Below are 18806 nucleotides of genomic sequence, written 5' to 3' on the forward strand. Positions count from 1 at the left end.
CTCTTAATCAGATTTTAGTGTATTATAAATGTTTCATTACCGAAAAAAGTAAAAATATGTGACAACTCTTGTTGACTGCCCGGACGATTTAGCTGCTGTGGGCGTATGTTTCCTTGCCTGGCAACCTATCTTTGACTTGCACATGATTAACACGATAATAATTAATTTAAAGCAGGTTCTCCTGAAAAACCAATAATCACAAGGGCAAGTGTAAAAAGCAACGTGGGTCAAACTGTCTCCATTTCTAATAAATATATTGTCAGGATACTTGTTGAAATACCTTGGCACAGCACAGAAATGTGGCATTTCAATTTTACATGCTTCATTGAGCTGGTTGTGATAATATGTAGCTACAAAAGTACAAGTCACTGTATACAGTATGTAGCTACAAAAATACAAGTCTGTGTATATGTAGCTACAAAAGTACAAGTCACTGTATACAGTATGTAGCTTCAAAAGTACAAGTCACAGTAAATGTAGCTACAAAAGTACAAATTACCGTATACAGTATGTAGCTACAAAAGTACAAGTCACTGTAAATGTAGCTACAAAAGTTACGGTATACAGTATGTAGCTCTACAAAAGTACAAGTTAAAGTAAATGTAGCTACATGTATAAAACATTTTATTACACATTTTTATATGATCCTAAAATAGTGATATTAGTAGAGAGAATAAAAAGCTGACCAATTGTGTAAAATCAAGTATGACAGCAAGTTGACTCGCCACATGAGAAAAATCTCCCAATGGAAAGTGGCTTTTAGGTTATTGTCTCGTATATATGACACTACAATCACGGTTGTGTTAAATGGAAAGCTAAATATGATAAAAGCGGAAACATTATAGATTTGACAAAAAGATCTGTAAGACAGCAGGTACAGACTTGTTATGGCGATCAACAATTTCATGACGGCGTTTGAAATACATTTTATTTATCTGCATGTACATGTGATTTGTTAATGTTTTGTTAATGTTTTAATTAATAAGAATCTTTTTTTGTCTACTTTCAGAACGTCCAAGTCATGGGACAACACCAGTCTTTGGCTGGCGTTGATGGAAGTGTAGGCGTCATTCCGACACCCCCCAACAACAGCATACCACAACAATGTAAAGATTTAGTTACCCCTGAACAGAACAGTGATAACGCAACAGATAAAGGTTCCACTCTATCCTTCAGAACTGCCATTGATAACTTCATAGAATCATGTTTAAGTAACCCAACTGGCAATAATGAAAATTCACAAGATGGTGTTGATACCCCAAAGGAACTGCCCAAAGATGAAGCGAAAGTAGATCGCCAGACTAGTGCTGTCCCCGGTGAACATAAAGCTAATGATACTAGTTCCGAAAAAGATGTTGAGATTTCAGATAAAAATCCTGAAGAGTCATTGGATAGAGCGAAAACTTTCAGCTCTTTCCTTCAAATGCGAATTAGAGACATGATTGTAAACTGTGAAAACGATGAGGAACTGTGTTCTAATGTCTCCACCATGTCTTCAAATACAGCTTCCTCTTCCTCCTCCTCCTCGATAGCCTCCATCCCCTCCCCAGTATCAAGCGTAACACACCAGTCTGTGGTTACGAGCCCTAATGTGCCTAAAACTACTGTAAGTTCTCAATTGACTTCTACACAGTGTTCTTCGTCGGTTACAACCAGCCGTCAAAACTCGTATACCGGTAAGTTGGATATTGACAGGTCAATGACAAGTGTTCCTCTTCAAACTTTAATAGACAAAGTCTTAGACAATTCATTAGGAGGTGACATACTTTCTCCTGAGAATAGGAGAACTGACAATAGTGTTTCCCAAGTTGAAAGTTCTGATCATAAACCTAAAAGCAGCGCTTCTTATGAAATAGCTGCTGAGCCTGCCAAGTTCGTAAGTGAAAAGGTTGCCCGTTGTGTTGAGCGGAATACAAATAATAGTGAGAATTCTTTAAGTTCTAAAACTGAAAGACCAGGAATTCTTCTAATGGATCACATCGAAAAGGTTTTGGAGGAAAATTTTGCGCAAATGACTAAAATCGAGGAGGAAGAAGCATTAAGGAATGAACCCCCACCATTAAAGGCCATGTCGGCCGTACATGTATCTTACAAACCAGATACAAGTAATAGAAGTTTAACCCCGGTGAAAGCAGATAAACCTCACGAGGCTAGTTATAATGCGTCATCTACTAACGCTGTGAAGCAGGCCCATAACCCAAATTTGAGTAAAATTGTGACAAACCCCGATGGAACTATTAGTGTACAAGATATTGTTGATCGTGTTATTAGCCAGACTGAGGTTATAAGCAATCTTTTAGCACCCGGGTATGCTCCAGCCTCTGCGAAACCTGTGCAAAAACAAGAAACCCCTAGTCGTTCCTCCTCTCATAGATCTTATGAACGAAATGTGCAAACAAACAGTGCCTCCAAATCGGACGCTTATACTGAACTTATAAGACAGCAGGAATTTTTACGGGCTGCTGCTGCTGCTGCTGAATCCCATAAGACTGCCAAAGCTTTCCATCCATATCATTCTAGAGAGGACTATAACAACCATAATATGACTGTATCAAGGGCTAACAGCGAGTACACAGAGAAACATTCTAGATACAATCAGATATTGGCGAATGAGAAAAATATTTACCACAAAAGTAACTTATATCCTTCATCTGAAATTCAGGAAATGCATCATATCGATCACATGCTCATTAATGAATCACAGAGACAAAAACTGATTCAGGAAAATATGCTTCTTCTTTCATCTCGTTATCCATATCCATTACATATGGCATCTAGTGTAGAACCGCGAATGGTGCCACCGCTAATGCGATATTGTCCCCCTGCTACTATTCATCCGCAAAGAATGCCCCCACCGTTATTAAGGGTTGAAGGCCCTATGGATCCCGGTGTTTCTGCTATCCCTCATCCTCATGCCTATAATAAAAACTGCTCATGTGTTACCTGTTGTTCGCATCGAAACCAATTTGAAGAAATGAAAAGACCCCCCAAGCAAATGAACCCTGCTCTTTTAGTACCTCCAAATGCTGTGAACTCTCCAAGAACTTCACCCCACTACAACCCCCGTTTATCACCAGCCTCTAAAGACATAATGCATGCCACATCCCATTCACCACTTCGGTATCATCCCTCTGCTTTCACCAGAACTAAGGATACGCATTTGCCAGAAAGGAATTTACCACAAAAGATTCACCACACATGTGCTGAGGTGGTACAGCATAAGAAAAGTAGAATAGAAAATGGAATTGATATGTTTTACAACGATAAAAGACGTCATCCCGATAGTGATGGTCCTCATATTCAAGAGGCTCCCTACTCCAAAAATAAACACCAGCCACACCAATATTCGACAAAATTACCAGAAGCCCATAGAGCCCATGAAGTACGAGCAGCACACATGCTAGACCTCACCATAGATACAATGGAGCCAAACGTAGCTGCTGATCAGCCGTTGGATCTAACAAAGAAGAAACCAAAAACTGCCGAAGTGCCTACTGAAAATTATTATAAATGGCCGGTATCAAGAGAAGAGTATGAGGAGAGGAACAACACACGCTGTCATATATCTTCAAATCCTTACGAACAAAGATTTATGAACCAGGAGCGAGTGAACTACACAACTGCCCCTGAACACTTTCGGGTGTCTGCTGAGAAAGACAATAAGGACTATAACAAATATGTGGAGAGATCACCTGGTGCCCCTTATGCTACCAAACCTGAACTATCTCGACTAAAAGAAACACCAGCTACGATGACTCCGGGGATGATGCCAGACCATTTGGGTTCACCAGGCGGTAGAAGACCTCAACTTCATCCACTTCCGTCTCCTAATTTATCCACATGTTATACCCAACCAAATGTTTCACCTCAATTTGCTCACAGTATATCTCCAACCAGTGCTTCTCCAGATGGAGAGCGAGGTCCAAACAATGAGTCTATAAACATTTCTCGCCCCTCTAGTCAGTGTAGTAGTTCCCCTATAGATCACGATAAAGAGAGACGCAGTTCTATATCACGACATGAACCTATTCAAAACATTATAGGGAGTCATCCTCCAAATGATATATTGTATCTAATCTGTCGGTTGTGTCGTCAGACGTACGGAAGTCCTTATGGATTTAGAAAGCATTTCAGAAATCAACACGGGTTTGAGCCAAGAGCCGAACATACCATTGTTCAAACTATATCTGCCACTAAATCAGCCATGCTGCATACACCAGGAATGGCAGATAGTCCAAACACCTTATCTCAAAACCATAACTTATTGCATGGGACACATCAACCTTTCCCAGATGGTCATGTGATGGATATTGTTGACATGCCCAAAGTTCGGGAAAGAGCTGCTAGTGACTCCCGATTATTAAAATCTGCTATGTATGCGGAGACTAAATCCAGTCGTCCAAATGGAAGTCGATCAGTGGAGAACAGGCGGCCTTCAGTGAAGGAGGAATCAGACGATACAAAATTCTTACAGTGCGAACAATGTAAACAAACATTTCAGCTCAATGACTTTGGCTCATATAAGAGACACTGTAGACAACACAATCAAGCTAGGCATCAAGGAGCGTTCCAATGTCAGGTTTGTCCTAGTGCATTCCAAGAACCTCAACACTTACAAGAGCACATGCTTAAGCATGACGTGGAAACAGCTGTGTGTAAGTACTGCAAAATCCCTTATGCTACAAAAGAGTATTTGGAGGATCATTTGCGAAAAGTCCATGGGGATGAAATACATCACACAACCAACTCCTGTACACATTGCCATCTCCAGTTTACAGATTATAGTGAATACCTTATACATCTTCAAAAAGTACACGGCGGGTTACTGGACACAGAAAAAGCTGGCGATAGCCGCAAATACACAGGAGACTGTGGTAGCAATGGCGCCCAACTACCAGTAAAGCCGTCAGTGCGGGTAGAAATTCATCCCGCGGATCAAATGACCACAGTAACTTGCCCAGACAGTAGTTCAGATAATTCAAATCTTGATAAAAACCGCTCTCAAGTGTCGGATTCTACAACCGGTGTCCTTCCGAAAAATTGCCCCGATTTCGGGATTCCAAAATCTTCTCCGGCTTCGAATGAACGTTGTTCATCAGCGGAAACGCGATCACATTCCAATGAAAATTCGCAGGATACTGTGTCCTCTTACGGAAATAGCGATATCGGAGAGGAGAACTTCTATAAACACAAAAAGTTCTTCGGACATCGGAAACGAAAGGAATCGTCTGATGTTTCCACAATTTCCCCCAAATGTGCTAAGACTGATGCTGATAACGTTGGTAGTCCGAAATGTGAGGAAGTTACGAGTAATGTGAACAGTACAGTGACCTGTACCAGCTCTTGTCAAATATCTGAAGGAGAAAAAGCCTGTGATAGCTCTTCCTTTCCGAATAATTCAGTTTACGAAAGCGAGACGTGTTCTGTTGACTCTGAAAAATTACAGAATAAACAGGAAGCAAGGCATCAAATGCCGTTTGTATGGGACAGAGTCACGCGAAGTCAGGCAGGGAAAAATATAAAGCCTCCTGATTATATGGCCTAGACATAAAATGTTTGGATTAGATAATACGAACCATATGATGGTGCTGTATAATTAAAGACTTGTAAAACTGTGTACAGATACCAGATATTTATATCAATGTGCCATGCTTAGAAAAAGTAATTATACAGTTAATGTATATATAAATTCACATATAGATTATGTATTAGAATATTAGTTAGAAGTAATTTATTATAATATATTCGATTGTTTTATTCGGTGGATTTATTATATTATTAGTTGGATGATAAATAGAACTGAGGGATTAGAATTGTTCATTTATGTTGAATCTTTCTACTCAAAAAAATGTGTATCTGGTTTAACTGAAAACAGTCTGTTGTGTGTACATGTGTCATTTGGTGCAGATACTTTCAAGGTAACATCCTAGGAGATTATTACTAATATAAAATGTTATAAACGAGATGTGTAAATGTCTTCGTGGTACCCTTGTTTGAATGTACTAATACATGTATGAGTAACTTTGTCTTGGTGCAATAGACAGAGAATTTTGTTGTAAATACATAGTATTTTCATTGTTTCTAATGATGGTGGTGTAGTAAGTGCACAGTGAGTACTGGAAGAATCAGAACTGTCGGTGTCGTGCACATCATGCCCCCTCTTTCTCTCTCTCTCTCGACCGAACAGTTCTCTTTCTTTTCTTAATGTTAAACAGGTATTTTGTCGTGCACTTGTTATTTCATGAACCAGAGTTTTATTTATAACGCTTGTTTGCTCAGTTCTTTTAAGGCTTGGATGAAATACAAAGACCATTTAATATTTGATAAATTTGTAATGCCCGGAGCGTCACTTTATTATAATGGAACAATCTCAGACAACGTGATATCAAGGGGGATGCTGTATTGAAATACTTTACTGTGTATTAATAATAATAATGTGCGTTTATAGGGCGTTTAATCCATTCAATATACACCTACTCGTAAATATCAATGGCAACAATTTTTTTTTGTACTTTGCCCCATTAAGCATGACTTTATAATTTGCAACTTTTAACAAGAAAGCCAATCTGATTTAAACACAGATTTCCCATTTGTTTCGTTTTTTATAGTTCAAAATTTTGTTTTACTTGTTTTCATAACACTAGGATCTGGAAGAGCTGTTATATAACGGGCGTTCTGCTTGATGTGAGGTATTAGCCAATGAAACGGTCTGTTACGGCGAGTTCTTGGCGTGCTAGTTGATTAATCAATGTCTGACGTCATAGGGTCAAAAGCCGCTCGTATGACCCCTGACGCGACCTCCCACTCCAATTGGTTAGATCTTCATGTACATACATGTACAATGTAGTAGAGGTCATCGAAAGTATAAAAAACGAAACGAAATGTAGATCTGTATTTTAATCAGATTGCAAGAAAGTAAACGTAATTAAATTCATAATCAGTAACCCTATACTCAGCTAAGTACTACATGTATCAAAAATCCAAGCACTGGCCTACTTAAGAGTTTCCGTCTCATTTCATAAAAAGAAACTTATATCTCGGTAGTGATGGGTTGCCAGATATTTCTCAAATTACATGTATGTGTAGGCTACAGTCTAATTTGAATATTCATTAACTAATCTCATCAGTAGAATACTATTCGGATACCGACCTTTGACAATTTCCAAAGCGCTAATGCCTTCATCTTTGCTGGACGTTGCTATTGCTGACTGGAGGTTAACGCCCGCTTCCAACTGTTACAATAACCGGTTAATAGACATTTTCACGCCCATACAAAACGAGCCATCACTTCAACACGGTTTAATACATTGAAAATAGCTGTGATTGACACATTCACATGTTCAGCCATACTAAATAGTTTGATGGTTGAGCTACATTGTTTTCAGACGTCTCATAAAACAAGTAAATTTGGAAATAAATTCAGGGTTTGAAATTAATATTACATAGATACTCATTATATTATTTCATTAATCGAATTTTATACACAAAAAAAAAGTTTTACATCAGGACAAAAAACTACACAAATTATGTGATATATTTTTGAAAATGTCTTTTGGTAATGTTTTATTGATTTATTCAATTAATATGGCGTCTTGTTTTTAGAAGACCAGAAAACATCGGAAATTACACAGGCATTAAACATGTCTATTGCAGGTCTTTCTTTAGGCCTGAAATGTTATGCGATATTTAGTGGATTCAAATACGTTTTGTGCTGGATAAGGTTACCGCAAAGATGGATAATCGAGAATTTGTTTATTATGGTAACAACGGTATTAATGATAATCGAGGCTAGCCTATAATTATATCGTCGATTCCTTGGCTCAGAGGGGAGTAATTTGACTGAAATTTTCAAAATATTCTCTTTTTCTTATCTATTTTTAACCATTATAGCGAGAACTGACAGCTCTTTATGTAATCTTACCTAATGCGGCTTTAAAAATTATTTAGAAATATTATTTTGTGGGATGAATTACAAAATAGGCGCCATTCTAGCAGTCCTATTAAATTCTAAATATATATGTACATGTATGTCAATTTCACTTAAGGCCACGAGTAATTCACAAGGAAACAGTTTGGTATACAATGTAAATCTTCAGCTAACGGTTCGTCCAATCTGGATATTGAAACAGCGTTGTTTTTACGTAACATTGCTTGCAAGGTAGCCTACATGGGTTCAAAATGCAGGACATTTGACAACAACCCTGTGTAATTTAAAACGTACGCAAGGCAGGTAATTAGATTACTAAGCATATGCCTAGGTTATTGGGTACATTTAATTTATCGTACCTATCATAGGGAATACTCGAATGAATTAAATTATTTTAGGCCAAAGTCATATTGCCAAATACGTTGGGAGGGGGATCTCGGGCTAGTCTATGGACCTCCTTTCTATTTTCTAAAGTAAACATCTGACTAAAGATGTATTGTGTAAGATATAGATGTGTCTATTCTTGATATAATAGTTGATTATTAATCAAAAATGAATATATTGAAGACTTCATTCAAATTACACTATTCTAAACGAAGTTATGGGCGTGTATGAAATGTTGATAATATGCTCTCGATTGTCAATTATCATTGCTACAATACAAAACAAAGTCTCGATTGTCCATTTTATAATTAAATCATTAAGTGCCGAATATGTTCAAATCCAGTTAATATCTAAACCGTCCAGTGGCCTAAACATTTGGTAATCGTCTTTGGATGTATACTAATGTCCAAAAGAAAGTATACCGACTAAAAGTATGACAAAGTTTTGTTTAAATCCAAAAAAAATGTGATAAAACTACACTGAACATGTCTCGTGCGTCCAAACTCAATATTTGTAAGCAAATAAAAGGCAAAACAAATGGACATTGTACCCAAATACCGCATACAATGGAAAACGACTTTGTTTGAAGCAGGACAAAATGCACAGTGTATACTTTCTTTTGGACATTAGTATAGATAAATGTTTAAATAATTTATACAATAGTTTAAGCTAGAAATAAGACCTGCGATAGGCAGATTTAGCTCTTATATAAGGCATCTTTAATCAATCGTCATGCAAATCATTGATACAAGTACGACGTTTGATCGCAATACTTACTGAAAAGGGGCTGTCATGAGGGTCGGATTAAAATCGTGGACTAGAATCTTGAATATGAGACGAGCGTGACTTTGATAATTGTCACATTAGTATAATATAGTGTTATACGGGTGAAGTTTCAACTAGTATAATAAACCACGCCTAAGTTATGTTACATTTGGAGTAAATGGGTCTTTTGGATCAAATATCAATTCATAAATACAGCTATTCCTCTGGTTGTCATATTAAGGCACATTTTGTTCAGCATTTTGATGTTCCAAACTCGTCACATAAAGTATTTCATTGTAGCCATTTCATTGTCTAATGTCTCGGCGATTACATTTGCCCATTTTAAAGGCAGACTGGATGAATTATACCCAAGCGATATCTTTTAAATCTACAGTTCATTGTCCATGTAAAATGGAATCCTCCGGTATCCGGTTAATTTTAGGAATATACAGTATCAAAATAGTATTGTATAGGTCTAGATGGGTGATATGTCTGCACAGATGAATGCTGTGTTTTTGTTTGTTTGTTCGAATTGATGGCTTTAGTTCTAGTTATTATAATATTACTTTATCTTTATTTGCCCTGTCACCCTTTCGCTAATTCACCACCCTTGGTTCAAAGTCGGTTGTTTTACGAATGAATTCATTATAACAATGATGTCGACCAAATCCGACATTCAGTTCCAATTCAAAATCAGTTGATTATAAATATAATATTTAGTTTAAGTTTGTTTCATTTAAAAGTTTATTAGGCGAGCTGAGTTGTTATAAAGAGTTCTGGTAGATATGCCTTTATTGGATTACGGTGAATGCGCGAGGCTCAATCTGATTTAAACACAGATCCTATTTCGTTTCGTTTTTATAGTTCAAAACTTCGTTTTACTTGTCTTTAGTGTAGGCCATCGAAAGTATAAAAAAACGAAACGAAATATAGATCTGTATTTTAATCAGATTGCGCGAGGCTATAAAAACTTATTATTTACAGTAGCCCAAAATGGAAATATCTTGGACTGTGATTTTTGTCAAGTGGTGCCTATAATGAATAGCCTATTCTAAGTTTTACTGGGGGGTTGGATGGCTGAATGGTTAGCACGTGCACGCTACCTATATCATAAAGTCTGTCATTGAGTGAACTGGCGTGGTTTCGATTCCCCCGGTTGTACGTGACAAGGAGTAGGGTCGCCTGTCCAACCTCGTGGGTTTTCTCCGGGCCCTCCGGTTTCCTCCCACTGCTAAATAAAATTAAATCATATGATAATCCCGAAATTACCTAGTTTGTGTCGAGTGGACGTTAAACCCCACCTCTCTCTCTCTCTCTCTCTCTCTCAATTTTACTACATTTCTTTGAGACTAGAATCTCGTCCATGTCACCCATGACACACTTGAGAAAAGCAGGTAAATAATTTGTAGGCTACATTTTATTCCAATGCTATTCTCACAATTCTGGTCAAATTCCCATTCACAATTGTGTTTTTCAGAAGTAGCAATGTATTATTGACATCGCTCAAACCTGCTTAGTAATGACAAAGTGCTCCAAACATGATCTATATGGCAACACTCGTGCATGGACAAACACCGTATGCAATTTAGCAATACAATAAAGTCACAATGACTTAAGATTTCTGTTTCGTAATCATAAATTAAGGAGGAGTGACCTCCCTTTCCAGGCTATCGGGAATGTCCAGTCGCTAAATGGCCCAAATTGAATGCGAGTGGTGTGTTATTAAGTCACGGATGTTTCCATTGCAAAAATATTCCAAGATACACGTTCAAAATATTAGGCTACTATATAGATAAACGCCTGCTGTTTTAAATTTAGAGGCCTTACTGTTCTTCCTCTAAATTGTGAAAACAGGAGGTGTTTATCTCTTTAAAACAATACAATGAAATTGTGCATTATTGAATCTTATTGTGTTATATTATATGAAAATATTAATAAATGGACCTAGAGTGGTTATGATTATTAATATATATGAAAATATCTTGTTAATTGTTGTCCTATTAATAAAATGACATTATGTCCTTTAGAATTGTTTTGTATGTTTTCTGTGCCATGTTTTCAATAATAATATTATGATCCTTCTGTCGTAGAAGATCATCCTGATAGTCCAGCAGCCAAAGAGCTTCAAAATTGCAATTCTTTCTCGAACAACACCAGGATGCTCGTCTTCATTTTTCCCGGTTCGTTCAGAAAAGTAGGACGCTAAACCCCATTTCATGCTGGTGTGTAAATTTGCAAGATTAAGACATTGTCATCTTTTCCCGGGGGGTTGGATGGCTGAATGGTAAGCGTGCGCGCGCTGTATCATAGGGTCTGTCATTGAGTCGACTGGCGTGGTTTCGAATCCCCGGTTGTACGTGACGAGGAGTAGGGTCGCCTGTCCAACCTCGTGGGTTTTCTCCGGGTCCTCCGGTTTCCTCCCACTGCTAAAGACCCCTATGCGCAAGCGAATTATTGAAATAAAATTAAACCATAGGTTAGTCCCGAAATGACCTAGTTTGTGTAGAGTGGACGTTAAACCCCATTTCTCTCTCTCTCTCTCTCTCTCTCTCTCTCTTTCTCTCTCTCTCTCTCTCGCTCTCCCTGTAGAGTGTTTATCACAACTTTTGACGACAATAACCTCACACACAGAATGTTAAAGAGTGTAAACAGTAATTTTAAATCGATTACAAGTCATTAAGTACTTTGTAGATCTACAAAATCAAATTAATCTCTCTCTCTCTCTCTCATCTTTTCCCCTTATCATTATTAGTTCAACTTGCTAATGGTAGTTGTTTTTCATAAAATAACAACACCGATATCCCCGAATTGACATTTTTTTAGTATATACGGCAGACCTCGGTATCTTTATTGCAGTTCGTGGTCCTTTCTGCTCGACAGGTATATATATATGCACGTATCAAATGTGCTTGTCCGGACAGTCCCCTGCTCGCGCAGAGCATTTTTCCCTCCCAAGTCCGGCGAACAAACGTACTAAGCATTGCCACCGTTTTGGCCTCACGCCACATACCATACTTAGGCTGTCTGTCTACACTTGCCCCGCTTGAGAACAGACACTAAGCTAGTTGACCGACATTTTAAACCAAAACACTAAGTATACTTCGAGAATTTTGTGGAGTATTTATTCTGCTTCCATTTAATAAAATTGAAAAAAGTTTATTTAGTCTTTCTATGTATGACTTGCGCATTACAAAACGGTATACTAATGTTTGGATATGGCGGCCATTTAGATCAGGGAGCTATTCTCGAAGAATAGAGAGATCTCTTCTGCACACACCACTCTAATCTTCTAAATGTATGCTTCTAAATGAAGGGGTGGATGGCCGAATAGTTAGCACGTGCGCTCTGTATCATAAGGCCTGTCATTGAGTCAGTTGGCGTGGTTTGGATTCCCCGGTTGTACGTGACAAGGAATAGGATCGCTTGTCACACCTCGTGGGTTTTCTCCGGGTCCTCCGGTTTCCTCCCACTGCTAAAGACCCCTACGCGCGAATAAACCGTGTGTTGGTCTCGAAATGACCTAGTTTGTGTCGAGTGGACGTTAAATCCCATTTCTCTTTTTTCTCTCGCATCTAAATGAATTGAAATCTTTTATCGAACAATCCCTCCCGATCTCACAACAAACTTGACGCGGTCTCTATCTTGGACTCTCCCCACTCAAGTTCCGGAACACGCCCCTGACTAGGGATTATAATTTATATAAAAACAAAATGTAAGCCCATTTATCATGACGTCATTTCAAAAGATTAAGCCTTCTGTGACGTCATTTCATCCACAGGGGATTTCATCTATCGTATTTACGGGATCTGTCTCGTTAATTTTGTAGCTAATTTGTGGTAGAATTACACAACACAGAAATAACTGATTTAACATTATTGTATGGTTATGGTAAAGATACGTGATTTGTATTTTTTGAAAAATATCACATTTCTTGCGACTTAATCTATGCTTATATGTACCCAGACAGATTATTTAACATTTAATTTAAAAAATAAAGAACTGTCGACAGTTTAACCTCAGAACAAAATTAGTGACAGTTAACAAAATGATATCTGCCAAATCTGTTTCAGCTCCTGTGCCACCATAAATTTATCCATCTTTAAGAATTGAATTGAAATGAAATGGGCTTTAACGTCCTATTGTTCTACCCAGGCTGGGCTAATAAAGACGGGAATACTCCATACGGTGTGATATGAGGGCAATTTTGCCCGGACAACGGTGCCACGGCCTACTACACTTAATGAATTCCAATTGCCAAGGGCTCTTTTATGTACACGCAAATGTCTACACGGGACATCGGTTTTCAGCCCCATCCGAATGACTATACATTGTCCCTTGCCAGACCCTATGACCTGCATCACTAAAACGGGGGGAACCAGATGAACTTTCTCAGCCAACACCTTGACCTCCAAGTTAGCGAGCCAGGGTCTTCCCCACTGAGTCACCGCGTGTCCCCCCGTCTTTAAGAAAGACGATTGGTTATGTTATTCTACAGTTAGCGGTACACTGTATATAACTGATAATGGTACTATAGCACCCTGACCTGACTTCCGCCTAATTTAAAAACTAATAATACGAATAACAGATCATAACAGCAAAAAATAGATTCACCCCATACATACAACCCAGAATAATTCATCAATTAACTTATAAATAATAGACAACTACTGTTCTGCGGGTTTCTAGGTTTTATAAATATTTTATAAGCTTCCTGGTTTTCAATCCATGCCATTGGCTCTCTGAGTAATTGGCTATTTATTTTTATACATCAGATAGTCTGTAACAGACGGTACTTTCAGTCGACTGCATTTAAAACAAAGGTTATTTATCTACTAGTAGTAGATGAATACAAGATTACTGACACAATTTTATTTCTCCTCGCCTTTCGTTTAACAGTTAAAACAACGTGTCCCGAAAGGGGGGTGGAGAGGGTGGGGTGCTGGAGGGGAGGTCGGGGAAGGTGGAAGGTGGGTGGTGGACGGGAGGGCGGGGGGGGGGGGCTCCCAATGAACCGATTCGGGTGGGAAATAAACCTGTACGCCGATTGGAACAAATACAAAATGGACGTTGTAAGACCTTTGTTTTTAAGTACTGTCCTTTTCCATTCGGGCTAATGAAGACGGACATATGCCATGTGGTGTGCTATGAGGGAAATTTTGCCTGGACAGTGGAAACCCAACTATCAAGGATTATTTTACGTGCACGCCAACGTGTGCACGTAACCTTGGTTTTTCGTCCAATCTGATCCAAACGCCTATTGACGCTATTCCTTGCCAGACCAGTGTTCACCTGGTTGAGGCTTGCGCTTCAAGTTGAAAAGTTAAAAGTTAAAAAAAGTAAGACAAATCCGAAAGCGACAAAACAACTTTATGCCTCCGTTTGGCTCTTCAGTCAATCCCCAGCAAGGAAAAGCTTAATTGATGGAGTTTGTTCATGTAAGTTCTTAAGTCGGCTACCAGCGGCCATATATAAATGTATCTATTGCAGAAGAATGGAGTTAAATGCTATCATATACCAGGAGTCGGGGGGGTATACATCAGCAGGACTGGTTGAGGTAATGAAACCAGTCAGTGTAGTAGAGAACACCTTTATTACATAACATCTGGGGCGGTATTTATAAAAATTCTAAGAGTTGGAACCAACTCTTAACTGTCAAAAATTACTCCTAACTTTGTAGATTTTCCTAAGACCTATTTATAAAACATTTTACTTTAAGAATTACTCCTAACTATGACACATATTTAGGAGTCCTCCTGTAGCACTCCTAACTTGTTAAAAGTACTCTTATCTTGGTTAACATGGCCGTCCGTGTACGCCGCCTATAAGAGTTTAAAACAAGAAGAGATTTCTTAGTGGAGTACAACAATGACGAGTTGATAAGGAGATATCGAATGGACATGGGTGGGATTCTTTTTGTGACAGATTTAGTTCGGCATCTACTTACGAGTCCTACTAAACGAAATTTCTCAATCGACGCTGAGATGAAGATCGCCATTACGCTTCGTTTCCTAGCTACTGGTAAAATGCAACTGAACTGTGTAGTGATGACGATTTCGGCGTCAGTCAACCTACAGTGAGTAGAGTGATTGCATGACATCAACACTGAGCTATAAATAACTTCAGGGAATCCCCGGATTTCCCATGGTTACATCGCTAAGAGTTTGGTTAGGACCCAAGTCTTACATTTAGTTAAAAGTAACTCTAAGGCCCTTTATAAATATTTCTAAAGAGTAACTTTTAACTAAATGTTGTTTTAGGAAGTCTTAGAATAAAAGTTATGAAAACTCTAAGAATTTTTATAAATACGGCCCCAGATGTACAAGTCATGTACTCAAGGATAAGTTACCAGAAATCATTTTTCTGGGCATGCGCGTACATGTTATGCAACTGAACCAATCAAGGCTTAACAATTATCTCGTCAACACAATACTTCGGTCATTCTGAGACTACCATACGTTATTTATTTTGCTGTGATGACGCGTGGAAACCTAAGGAAAAGTATTTTGTCCGACGAGTGGCGTTTCCGTCCTTTACATCCTTCCAATGTGTACATGAGTAGAACTCGGGGTTTTCGTCCCATCCGAACGACTACATATATATGAAAGATGATGTTCCTGGTAATACAACAGACTGACTTCCGTCTACTATTTCCGACATTTTGATTCTAACTAACATGTTTCTATGGTCACGTATGCAAACCTAGGACAGAGATTTTCCGGGACAGTGACGTTTCCGCCTTTTATGTTCAGCCCAATTTGTACATTCACACCACCGGGGGAGTTGGGTGGTCTAGCGGTTCAACGCGTGAGCGTGAAACTATAAGGTCTGCTATTGAGTGGAGTAGTTTTCATTCCCCACTTGTACGTGGCAAGGAGTATAGGGTCGCCTGCCTATCCTCGTGGGTTTTCTCCGGGTCCTCCGGTTTGCCCCCCCTGCTAAAGACCCCTACGCGCAAGTAAATTATTGAAATAAAATTTAGTCCCGAAATATGTCAAGTAGACGTTAAACACCATCTCTCTCTTCAAATTGAACCACCTGTTATCTCCGACATGACCTAATTTGTGTCGAGTGGACCTTAAACCCCATCCTTCTGTATCCTGGTGTGTGTGTGTTTGGATGTGTGTGCGCGTCTCTCTCTCTCTCTCTCTCTCTCTCTCTCTCTCTCTCTCCAAACAACTGCGCATGTAACGAAAAACATAATCGTTTAGATTTTATCCAACAACTGAACATTAATTGAAATAACACACCAGAACAACTCAATTCAACACAGAAAAACAGATAAAATCGGTATAATTTATAGTTAGTTTATTTATAAATAATATATTGTATAAGCTTCCTGGTTTTTAGTACATGCCATTGGCTCTCTGTCAGGTAATTTTTAGAACGATGACCCTTTAACTGTCAACATGTGGACAATGATTTACCAGATTGCAAGGTATTATTATGATCTTGTCACATTCAGACCTAGAATGGGGATCTCTGAAAAATTTTCTTGGGATGAAATGGGGTTTGAAATCTTCCTTTTTACCCCGTCTAGTCTAACGAAGACGGACATTTTGCCATGCACTGTGCTATGATCTATGAGGGAAATTATTTCCAATTTCGACTGTCAAAGGTTCTTTAACGTGCAGGCCAATGTGTTCACGACACCTCGGGTTTTCGTCCCATCCAAGCGACTAGACTCTATCTATATCGTACCAGGCCCTCTGTCGTAAATCAAATGACAAGGGTAACCTGAGAAACTTTCTCGGTCGACACCGGGATTGAACCCACTGCGGCTAACTATTTCCTTAGATATTTTTGTAGTGACCATATACAGTTTTATAACGATCGGGATACTTATAATGTCAGGTTTTTAATCCGAAAACATTTTTTTATTATTATTATTATTATTTTTTTGTTATTTATTTATTTTAAAGATAAAATAACAGTAGTTCACCTAATCGATGCCAGATCAAAATCAATGAATTCTTGATTCGAAAACATCTGTTTGATTTTTTTAATTTAATTTAAAAATAAAATAAATGTAGTGCAATTTTTTTAAAAATTTAGTTTAGAAATAAAATAAAAGTAGTTTAACGGTCGGATACCAGCTCAGGTTCAGTGAATATATGTGTTAAGTTCTTTATTCGAAAACGGCTTTTTATTATTTTTTTTAAAATTTAATTCATTTTAATTTAATTTAAAAATAAAGTAAAAGTAGTTTAACGGGATGTCAGTTCAAGTTGAGTGAGTTATATGTTTTAAGTTATGAAATGAGTTTATTGTTGTGATTTACGACAGACAAGTCCACTGTATAATTAATTGCATTCCAAATTGGTTAGTAATTTGACGGTTTAAATAGAGTTATATAAGGGAAATGAAATGAAATGGAGTTTAACGTCCTACATCTCTGCTCCGACTGAGATAATGAAGACAGGCGTTCGCCATACAGGGACATTTTTCTCGGACAGCCTCACCACGGCCTACTCTTATATCGCCTACTCTTATATCGAATTACAACTGTCAAGGGATCTTTACGTGCACGTCAATGTGTACACGTGACCTCGTTTTTTTTCATCTCATTCGAACGACTAGACAGTTGTCCATGTCAGGGCCTCCGTCCTGCACAAGGGGAAACCACGTCGGAAAATCCCGATGAACTCTCTCGGCTAACATGGGAGCGAACCCGAAATCTCCAAGCTAGTGAGCCAGCGTCTTACCCACCTAGCCATCGTGGCTCCCTGTAATTACTAATAAACAGTAATTTCATTTCCATAGACATTGACATTTCAAAAAATGTATGTCATAATTTGTTAATCTGTCCCGTTACTTTTAATATCTCTCAAAGATTATTCCATAGATTTGTTTCTTGTATGTTTTCGGGGGGGGGGGGGGCTAATGGTTAGCACGTGCGTGCGTGCATACAAGAAAAAAAAGCACGTGCGTGCTGTATCATAAAGCCTATCATTGAGTCAACTGGCGTGGTTTCGAATACCCGGTTGTACGTGACAAGGAGTAGGGTCGCCTGTCCAACCTCGTGGGTTTTCTCCGGTTTCCTCCCACTGCTAATGACCCCTACGCGCAAGCGAATTATTGAAATAAAATTAAAACCATATGTTAGTCCCAAAATGACCTAGTTTGTGTCGAGTGGACGTTAAACCCCATTTCTCTCCCTCTCTCTCTCTCTCTCTGTGTGGAGTGTTTATCACAACTTTTGACGACAATAACCTCACACACAGAGTGTTAAAGAGTGTAAACAGTAATTTTAAATCGATTATAAGTCATGAAGTACTTTGTAGATCTACAAAATCAAATTCATTTCGAACTATTGTGTGGCAGTCCATTTCCTGGACATAAAAATACTTGCTCGCTGGCGCTAATTACGATGAATGAAATGAAATTGGGTTCATCGCCATATTGTTCCGACATGGGCTAATGAAACGGGCATTTGCCGTACAGTGTAATATGGGAGAAATTTTGCTCGGACGGCGGCACTACGGCCTGCTCATTTTGAATTCTAACTGTCATGGGTTCTTTTACGGGCACGGGACCACTGTTTTTCCATACCATCCGAACGACTATACGTTTTCCTTGTCCGGCCCTATGTTCTGCACCACTGACAAGGGGAAAGCACGCCGGAAAATCCCAAGGAACTTTCTCGGCCACCGCAAGAGTGGACCCCGAACCTAACGTCTTATTCACTGAGCAAACGCACACATATTAACACACACAACATAACATGGGTGAA

At 38.6% G+C, this 18806-nt stretch overlaps 1 protein-coding gene across 2 annotated transcripts in view; it reads left to right on the forward strand.

Moving 5' to 3' along the window:
- The window catches only part of LOC126820415 (uncharacterized), a 41029-nt gene extending 29933 nt beyond the window's left edge, over nt 1-11096 (forward strand). For both annotated transcript variants that reach the window (XM_050548339.2, XM_050548338.2), the window contains exon 2: nt 1010-11096. In XM_050548339.2, coding sequence (XP_050404296.1) covers nt 1022-5545 — 4524 coding nt within the window. In that variant the 5' untranslated portion in view covers nt 1010-1021 and the 3' untranslated portion in view covers nt 5546-11096. The remainder of the gene's footprint in view (nt 1-1009) is intronic.
- The last annotated feature ends 7710 nt before the right edge of the window (nt 11097-18806 follow it).

The sequence above is a fragment of the Patella vulgata genome, chromosome 5, assembly GCF_932274485.2.
Source record: "Patella vulgata chromosome 5, xgPatVulg1.2, whole genome shotgun sequence".
Taxonomy (NCBI): Eukaryota; Metazoa; Mollusca; class Gastropoda; family Patellidae; genus Patella; species Patella vulgata.